The 10,367-nt window shown below is 40.0% G+C and overlaps 2 protein-coding genes across 2 annotated transcripts; one reads left to right on the top strand and one right to left on the bottom strand.

Annotated features, from left to right (window-relative positions):
• Positions 1-1,985: 1,985 nt before the first annotated feature.
• On the bottom strand, positions 1,986-5,114 carry LOC128628940 (uncharacterized). Its single transcript, XM_053674454.1, has one exon. It carries the CDS (start codon positions 4,658-4,660, stop codon positions 3,602-3,604), a length of 1,059 nt encoding a protein of 352 aa, XP_053530429.1. The 5' UTR covers positions 4,661-5,114; the 3' UTR covers positions 1,986-3,601.
• Positions 5,115-7,676: 2,562 nt separating this feature from the next.
• LOC128628964 (kinetochore-associated protein 1-like) lies at positions 7,677-9,743 on the top strand. The gene is made up of 3 exons (XM_053674662.1): positions 7,677-7,806; positions 8,216-8,327; positions 9,594-9,743. Exons 1-3 carry the CDS (start codon positions 7,706-7,708, stop codon positions 9,741-9,743), a joined length of 363 nt encoding a protein of 120 aa, XP_053530637.1. The 5' UTR covers positions 7,677-7,705.
• The last annotated feature ends 624 nt before the right edge of the window (positions 9,744-10,367 follow it).

Raw genomic sequence — 10,367 nt, 5'->3', positions numbered from 1 at the left:
TCACATGTTCATGGCTAATATTAGATATTTCACGTGTTGATGACTTAATATGATACTATGGTGTTCATGACTCAATATGAGATGTTTGACTTGTTTATTTCTTAATATGATACTATGAAGAGTTTCATGTGCAATAAGAGTTGTTAATGACATAAATGTTACCATGAGTTGTTTTACATGTTTTTGACTCAATATGAGATGGCTGACTTGTTTGATACTTTGTCTGTCTGAATATGATACTTTGGTGTGTTTCACATGTTTATGAATCAATATGAGGTTTATGACTTAAGATGATACTATGATGTGTTTCATATGTTTATAATTCAATACGAGATGTTGGACATTTTCTGACAATTTGATACCATGAGTTGTTTCACATGTTTCTGACTCAATATGAGCTGTTTGACTTGTTTATGACTTAAAGTGATACAATGATGTGTTTCACATGTTTATGAATCAATGTGAGATGGTTCACGTGTTTAAAACATTATTATTGACATGTTTATGACTATATTGTGTTTCACGTGTTCATGACTCTAAATGAAACATTTGTCTTTATATGACACAATGTTGTGTTTATGACCTTTCAAATGTTTATGACTTAATATTAAACTTTGATTTGGTTCACTTATGACTCAATATGAGATGTATGACTTGTTTATGATTTAATATGATGGGTTTCAAGTGTTCATGATGCAACACGAGATGTTTGACTTGTTTATGACTTATGATACTATGATGAGAAATCACATGTTTGTGAATCAATGTGAGATGGTTCACGTGTTTATAACATTATTATTGACATGTTTATGACAATATTATACTATAATGTGTTTCACGACTCAAAATGAAACGTTTGTCTTTATATGACACAATGATGTGTTTATGACTCAATATGAAATGTTTCACAATATGACATTTCACATATTTTTACACTACACTACAAAGTGTTTCACGTGTTCATGACTCAATATGATATGTCTGACTTGTTTATATTATGATACTATGATGCATTTTACATGTTCATGACTCAATATATGATTTACTTGTTTATTTCTCATGATACTCTGATGTGTTCATGACTCAATATGAGATGGCTGACTTGTTTATCACATGATATTATGTGTTTCACATGTGTTCATGACTCAATATGAGATGGCTGACTCGTTTATGATTTAATATGATACTATGATGTGTTTCACGTGTTCATGACTCAATATGAGTTGGCTGACATTTATTTCTTAATATGATGTGTTTCATAGGTTCATGAAACAATATGAGCTGTCTGACGTGTCTGACTTAATATGTTACTATGCTGTGTTTCACATATTGAGTCATAAACATGTGAAACACAGAATAAAAACATATATGCTGAAAATGCTATACAGTGCTTTAGAAGGCGCTAGGAGCAAAGGAAAGTGGTTTTTCTAACAAACTCATATATTTCAATTCAATTCAATTGTATTTGTATAGCGCTTTTTACAATAGACATTGTCTCAAAGCAGCTTTACAGAAATATCAACACGGTATACAGATATTAAAGGTGCAAATTTATCCGAACTGAGTGGCGACGGTGGCAAGGAAAAACTCCCTAAGATGCTTTAAGAGGAAGAAACCTTGAGAGGAACCCGACTCAGAAGGGAACCCATCCTCATCTGGGTAACAACAGTTAGTGTGAAAAAGTTCATTATGGATTTATATGAAGTCTGTATGGCCTTAGGAGCAGCCGTAGTCCCAGCATTCTGGAATTAGAGAAGATTTGAGCTCCATCCAGAGGCAGAAAGGATCTGGATGTCTAGTATCTCCATAAATTCGTGTGGGGCTCGGCGAAAGGAGAGAGGGAGAAAAAAGATCATTATGACTGCGAAGTAGTAGAACAGAATCTAGTCAGGGTAGGCTTGAGTAAACAAATACGTTTTAAGCCTAGACTTAAACACTGAGACTGTGTCTGAGTCCCGAACACGAATTGGAAGACTGTTCCATAACTGTGGGGCTCTATAAGAGCTCTATAAGAGCTCTTCCCCCTGCTGTAGCCTTCTCTATTCGAGGTACCGTCAGATAGCCTGCATCTTTTGATCCAAGTAGGCGTGGCGGATCATATAAAACCAAAAGGTCGCTTAGATATTGTGGCGCGAGACCATTTAGTGCTTTATAGGTTAATAAAAGTATTTTATAGTTAATGCGAGATTTTACTGGGAGCCAATGCAGTATTGATAATATCGGTGTGATATGGTCGTATCTTCTAGTTCTAGTTAGGACTCTAGCAGCTGCATTCTGGACTAACTGGAGCTTATTTATATTCCTACTGGAACATCCAGACAGTAAGGCATTATAGTAATCTAATCTAGAGGTGACGAATGCATGAACTAGTATTTCCGCATCATGTAGTGACAATATGTTTCTTATTTTAGAAATATTTCTGAGATGAAAGAAAGCTATCCTAGTAATATTATCTACATGAGCATCAAATGATAGGCTGGAGTCAATAATCACGCCAAGGTCTTTAACTGCTGCACATGATGAAACAGAAAGACCATCCAGAGTAACCATGTGATCAGAAAGATTTCTTCTAGCTACACGTGGGCCTAATAAAAGTATTTCTGTTTTATCAGAATTAAGTAGAAGGAAGTTAATAAACGTCCAACGTCTAATGTCCTTTACACAATCCTCAACTTTACCAAGCTTCTGTCTGTCCTCTGGCTTCGCTGAAACATACAACTGTGTATCATCAGCATAACAGTGGAAGCTAATTCCATGTTTACGAATAATTTGACCTAGGGGTAGCATATATAAAGTAAAAAGCAGTGGGCCTAAAACAGAACCCTGTGGAACTTCAAAAGTAACCTCAGTATGCATGGAGAAATCACCATTTACATCTACGAACTGATAACGATCGGTCAGATAAGACCTGAGCCAGGAGAGGACTGTTCCATTAATACCAACAACATTTTCTAATCTATCAAGGTGAATAGTGTGATCTATAGTATCAAAAGCTGCACTAAGGTCGAGTAACACAAGCAGCGAGACACAACCCTGATCAGAGGTCAGTAGAAGGTCATTTACTACTTTAACTAACGCTGTCTCTGTGCTATGATGAGGTCTAAATCCTGACTGATACATTTCATGAATGTTATTCCTATCTAAGTACGAGCATAACTGCTTTGCTACAACCTTTTCTAAAATCTTAGAGATGAAGGGGAGATTTGATATTGGTCTATAGTTGGACAATTGAGACGGGTCAAGATCAGGTTTTTTAATCAAGGGTTTAATAACTGCTAATTTAAGTGATTTAGGTACATAGCCAGTGCTTAGGGAAGAATTGATTATATTTAGAAGTGGTTCAATTACTCCTGGACCAATCTGTTTAAACAAACATGTAGGTACGGGATCTAGTATGCAAGTTGATGAATTGGCTGAAGAGATTAATGTAGCTAGTTCGGTCTCTCTAAGCGGAGCAAAACACTCTAAACATTGATCTGATATTGCTACATTGTAATGTAATGGGTTTGTTACAGTACTGTCCAATTTTAATTTAATGGCCTGTATTTCACGTCTAATATTTTCAACCTTATCATTGAAAAATTTCATGAAATCTTCACTGCTATGTAATGATTGTGTTTCTCCCTGTAGTGGTTTTATTCCTAGTTAATTTTGCTACTGTGTTGAAAAGGAATCTAGAATTGTTTTTGTTGTCTCCTATTAAGGTGGAGAAATAGATTTTTCTAGCATTGCCAAGAGATTTCCTATATTTCAGTAGGCTCTCCTTCCATGCTGTTTGAAATATCACCAGTTTGGTTTGACGCCATTTACGTTCTAATTGTCGAGTTGTCTGTTTTAAGGTTCGCTTTTGATCGTTATACCAGGGTGCTAATTTTTTTTCTCTAATTATTTTCCTTTTGAGTGGAGCCACTCTATCTATCGTGTAGCGGAGTGTTGACTCCAAGCTTTCAGTCGCCTGATCGAGTTCTGTGTGATCTGACGGTGATCCAAATCTAATTGATGTTTCTGCGAGGTTATTTATGAAGCTCGGTGCAGTAGCTGATGTGTAGGTACGTTTTACGCGGTAGCCAGACGAGGTGGAAATATTATGATCAATACGTATTATGAACGAGATAAGATAATGGTCTGAGACAACTTCAGACTGTGGAAAAATTATAATATTTTCTATACTTAGTCCGTATGTTAGTATGAGGTCAAGAGTGTGACCACCATTATGAGTAGGCCCGATTACATTCTGATTAATCCCTACTGAATCTAAGATGGACACAACCGCTATTCTTAGAGGGTCTTCCAGGTTATCAAAATGAATATTAAAGTCTCCGACGATTAATGCTTTATCTACAGACACAACCAGGTTTGAGACAAAGTCTGAAAATTCACTAAGAAATTCAGTATATGGCCCTGGGGGTCTGTAAATAATAATTAGAGGAATTGACTTATTTTTTGTGGCTACATAACTTATACTGGTATAAAGAATTTCAAAAGAATTAAATTTATGCTTAGGTTTTTGTGTGACGACTAGATTTTTACTATGGATGAGTCCAACACCTCCTCCTCTACCAGTTGAACGAGGCTGATGTACATAACTGTATCCAGGAGGACTGGCTTCATTTAATGCTATGTACTCGTTTGGTTTAATCCAAGTTTCTGTTAAACACATTAAATTACATTCCTGATCAGTAATGATGTCATTAACAATAAGAGCCTTAGACGCAAGAGATCTAATGTTTAATAGTCCTAGCCTCAGATCAAAAGTGCTGGCTGTGCATTCAATATGATTTAATTTTATGTTAATTAGGTTACGAAGATAGACTTTCCGAGATTTTCTATATATTTGTATAACTCGGGGAACAGACACAGTCTCTATAGTATGTATTACCTTTGCCGGATTTTTAGTTGAACATTGATTATACTGAATATTATTGTTATTATTGGAAGATGTACTTATGGTAGGCAGTCACTTGGAGTGTAGCGCCTTGGAAATGATGTCTGAAAGCAGTTCCGCTCCAAGGCTGCTGGGGTGCAGACCATCAGGACGAAACAACCTAGGACGCTCCCAGAACAGATTCCAGTTATTGACAAACACCGGATTCTGCTCATTACACCAAGAGACTAACCAATCATTTAATGCTAGAAGTCTACTGAACTTTTCTGCTCCACGTCTGTATGTGGGAAGAGGTCCAGAGACGATGATCTTCGCGGTGGGTGATCTGCCTCGTACCGTCTCGATCAGGCTGGAGAAGTCCCTCTTCAGAACCTCCGTCTGCCGCAGCCTGGTGTCGTTCGTCCCCGCGTGCAGCACAACCGCTCCAATGCGCTCGTCCTTCTTCAGGATCCCGGATACCTGCGCAGCGACATCAAGGACACAAGCACCAGAAAAACAGTGTGTGTGCACCTTACCTTTAGATGAGGCTACACGGACGTTCCGCACAATGGAGTCCCCGACGATCACAGCGTTGGGTCTGGTCTGGCGGAGAGGGGCGAAGCGGTTCCTGGTTGGAATCTCGAACACCGGAGGTGGAGAGGGTCCAGCCCGCGCCTTTCACCGCTGGTTCACCCAGGGCCCGAGGTGTGTTGGCGCCGGCGTGACGGAGACCACGGCTGGGAAAGTCCTAGGTGCACGGTCCCTGCACAGAGAAACACACGGCGTAGAGGGGCTGGGAGTGGAAATACCATGAATACCAGAATGTTTCCAGCGCAGTTTGTCGCTCCAGCAGCTGGGCCTGCTTGTCGAGTAGGCCGCGGATCTGCTTCTCCACATCCTCCAGTTCCAGCCGCACCATGTGAAGCTCAAGCGAGTCCTCATCTGCACTCAAAACCGGAGAGACAGAAGACATTTGTTTTTGTTTTTGTTTTTTTTAAAACAGAACAGCGGTAAGTGAGAAATGTGAAACGTAAACAAGGCTAGCAGTAGGTGATGCTTACGGGCTACAAGCTAGTCGCGGATGTTTTGTAAAAAAACAAAACAAAATACAGATCAAATTTGCGACAGCGCAACGTTACGATTGTTTTATCTAAAGTGGTGTCAGTTATATTTGTATAACGTAAGGTAAATAATTTTAAAGTATAGAGATTAGAAGAAATTAATGTAAATTAATGTAATAGCGTTAGCTCGAAGGGTGCTGCTTCCTCAGTGACACTTCAGGTTGCCAGATACCGTGGAGGTATTTTAACCCCACAGTGAGAAAATATTCTTTTTCTTCCCTCACGTACATAAATCTTTTTCTCGCATTGATTACTTTTTTATTAATAACTCTAATTTCTCAGGTTGTAAACCCTGAATATCTACCAATTGTTATTTCAGACCATCCTCCTCTAAGTCTTGACATTCACATCGCGCCTTTCGTCCATCATGGAGGCTCAATTCTCTACTTCTATCCAATTCAGTGTTTTGCAAGTATATTTCTACTTCAATAGATGATTTTCTTCTTACTAATCAAACTGATTCAATCTCTTACTTTTTACTTTGGGAAACTTTAAAGGCCTTCTTAAGGGGACAGATAATCTCTTATTCTGCTCAAGCCAATAAGCAATGCAAGGATAAGAAAAAGAGATATCGGATAATATTCGAGCCATTGATGACCAATATGCTCTCAACCTGACCCCCATGATAGCTCATTTAAAAGCAAGTAATCACACTACCTTTTGAGAAACACCATATTTTATGAGCACAAACATGTTTTCATTTCACAAAAACTTGATTTATAAATGTCTCAAATTTTGCATCATGCATCTCTGAGTTTACAACAGTTTGTCACAGATCGGAGTTGAGCCAGAAGCAGATGCAGACGCAGATAAGGACATTTATTTAAAGAAATGTACTAAGAAACAAATACACTATGACAACCTTGAAACACCCTGTGGCAAGAAACAAACATCGAGACATGAACAACGGGAGTCTAAGACAACGAAAGACAAACTAATGGTGCAGACAAGGACTATATATACCCATGAGTGCTCATTAACCAAAACATGAATCAGGTGCAGGTGGTCATGTGACAACTAGTGCAGTGCAGTGGCTGATGGGAAGTGGAGTCCAGAGTTTCCCCGATACGTGACAGAACCCTCCCCCAAGGGCGCTACTCCCGGAGCGCCCAAAATTATACGTCCTCCATCTGGTGGTCCTGGCCCCCCGGAGAAAATGTCCCCCGCAAAACCAGGAGGCCGGGCGGCTTCTACAATGGCACAGGGGGGCTGAGATATTTCCTCGGCAGAGCATGAAAGCGGCGCGACGTCCCCAGCTGAACTGGAAGGCAGAGAGAAGTCCCCCGTGCGGCCAGGGAGAGGAGCGTGGGTCTCCTCGAAGCAGAAGGGGGGGGGACACTAGTTGCCATGGAGCAAGGGGGCTGAGCGGCGACCTCAGCCGAACGGGGAGCCTGAGTGGCGACCTCAGCCGAACGGGGAGCCTGAGCGGCGACCTCACCCGAACGGGGCAGCGGGACAGCCTCCTCGGCTGTGCAGGGCAGCGGGACAGCCTCCTCGGCCTGTCCCTCTGAGGTCGCCATGTTGACCTCAGGTGAGAGCTCCACAGCTGAGACCTCCCCGTAGGCCTCAGGCTGGAGCTCTGCTGTCCTCATTGCCCCCCCCCCAAAAAAAATTTCTGGGCCAGCCTTCACCTCTGGACTGTGCAGCAAGGTGTGCCTCCCCTGCAGTGGAAAGCCCCAGAAGCTCAGGCTTCTGGCCCACACTCACTACAGCTGAGGAGATGTTGAACTACGCTGGCAGTCGCTTCCCATCATCCCACATCCAGTCAGCTCTGGCCAAACTCGCCACCTTCTGCGGCCTCTACGGTTCAGACAAATTTAAGTATGTTTTATTAACCAGGCCTTGCGTGCATGGGCTGGGAGAAATTTTCCAAATTAAAACGCCGTCCTAAATGTCAAGACTCAAAAAAGTTTTAAGTTTGTACTGATTTGTATACTAATTTAAAGCATCTTCCAAGCTTGTGCCTGAAATAAAACGTCAGTTTTGCACAGCTTTCCACTTTCACCCCAGATCTAGTCAGCCAAGACATGCTTGGTGATGGACGTCGAACATGATGTTTGGAGTAATGTTGCTTACAATTAGTCAGTCTCATTCAATTTTGTTGATCTTATGGCTCCACTATGGCGAAAGAAAATGTTGTGACAAGATGTCAAGTATTATATGATAATTTTTTCCCATCCCTAATCCATATTAAGTGCGTTAATGAAATTGTCTCCCTCACCATTTTTAGTGGTGTGTCCTGGATCGAGTTCCTGAACAGCAGAGATTACCTGAAAAAGATACTCGCACTTCTAAGAGAGGGGAACCTCAGCAGGGCGCAGTACCTGTGGTTCCGACACGAGGTACATCTACACACAACCTTAGACATGTATGTTACTGTCAACTAAGTATACGCTGAAAATTTTAGCCACTGAAAATTTTCAGACAAAAGGAGGAGGATTTGGAAGGCTAGCAGAGTATGATGAGCCTCGTTTGCTGTTTAAGTTCAGTAAAAAGAGTTTTTCTCCAGTTGTTCTGTTGCATACAGCATGACAAAATGAGGTCACATGCTTGTTTTAGTAGGTCAGTGGAATATAGTGTAATAATTGCAGAAATATTTTGTCATATTTCAGGCAATTCAGGCATATAAAATAAATGTTTTTTGGGTTTTATGAATGGCAGTTTTGGAATTTACTTCACTAGTGATGACGTGTATTTTAGAGGTCAAGTGATAGTGGATTTTACCGATACCAGTAACGTGGTTGGGCTGAACCTGCCGCTAACCAATTAGTGAACCAAAAACAAACTCTCAATATAAAATATTTCTGAACTTTATTACAAAAATAAACAGTACTGACTGTACCATGAAAATGTACTGTACTTCTTTAAATAAGGTAAATATTAATATATATGAATGAACTATTAATAAATGTTAAATAAAAATGTAAATAAAAGATGTATGTCCAAACTGAACCAAAAAGTAGCACTCTAAATAACGAATAAAAATAGAGACCTCCAAAATGAATCAAAAGAACATTTCAAATAACACAACAAAATTAGTCAGTGACAGTTTTTACTTGGCCTCTAGAGGCCGCTCTCGTAGTATATGATGACAGCGGATCCTTCTCAGCATCAGCCGCAACCTGGAAAATCTATCGGTGTGATATTGTGCCGATAACCGATAGTTCCAGCAGTCGGGTTATCGGTACCGATTAATCTACAAAACCGATCAATCAGTCGACCTCTAATATTTTTTTTTTATCTAAATAACAGAGACCGACATCTGCTTGTGCTGAAAATTCAGTTTATAACGAAAAAGATTCTTTTGGAAGAGTTTTGGACAAAGAAGTAAAAGTAATTGCTGTGTTTTTGTAATTGCATAGAGTAGTGTTCTAGCCTGTTCTATTTTTTTTTTTTTTTTTTTTTTTTTTGCTCAAATGGGATTTTATTTTTTTTTAAAAAAAGAAGCCAGACTTTGCATATTTTTATGCAAATTTTTGTTCTGATTTGTTTTAAAGGATACGACCAAATCAGTTGCTATATCCATAACTAGCACTGTGTATTTGAGTTTTTAAGTCAAGTAAAGACAATGTGAATCTTTGATAATTGACTTAATTCGATCTTTTCAGGCTGAGTTTGTGAGTGAGTTTAATGAGAAATCCATGCAGGCGTTGTTGAGCTCCATCCCGTCAGACGTCCCGTCTCAGGAGCTCTGTATCTGGTTAAAGGGTGTGGTGGTGCCCTTTATGTGGAGAGTGTTGCCTAAAGGACAGGGATGATATGACGGTACGATGTTAATCATGACAGCCTGCAATGTCAATGTCATACTGTATGCAGTATCTGCAGCTACATGCCTGCATTAAAAAAAAAAAAAAAAAAAATGTATTCATGTGGCAGATTTTATAAGGTAAGAAATGATTCAGACCTAGAGTTGAGAAGGAACTTTGTCCTGTGTTCATTTCCTGGAAAAGTATGCAAATTCAGAAACAATTTTTCTCCCTCTCCAATAGCATGTTTTTTTTTTGTTTGTTTGTTTTTGTTTTTTTGTTTTTTTTAATGATCGTCACTGATTTTAAAAATTGAAAAATATTTTTAAAAATCTTTTTAAAAACCTTTTAAAAATCAATAGCGGAAGGAGGAGTCGCGACGCGGGCTCCAAAATCCAGCGGAGAGCCGAACCCGGAAGACAGAGCAAGAGATAGAGCAGCGCTCCTCTTCCGGATCTATAAGAAATCCCCCGAACCTCAGACGGCTAGCTGCCTCGGCAGCGGCCGAGCCAAATCCGCGAGGGTCTGAAACCTGACTCGCTTCGGCTTCCGGGAAGAGTGCGAGTCGCGAGCCGAGCTGCTTAATGTAGGCGTTACCATGCGCAGCCTCTCGAGGCTGCCATCGCATACTACACC

This window comes from Ictalurus punctatus, chromosome 22, assembly GCF_001660625.3.
Source record: "Ictalurus punctatus breed USDA103 chromosome 22, Coco_2.0, whole genome shotgun sequence".
NCBI classification, from domain to species: Eukaryota; Metazoa; Chordata; class Actinopteri; order Siluriformes; family Ictaluridae; genus Ictalurus; species Ictalurus punctatus.
This window is presented reverse-complemented; position numbering and strand designations above follow the sequence as displayed.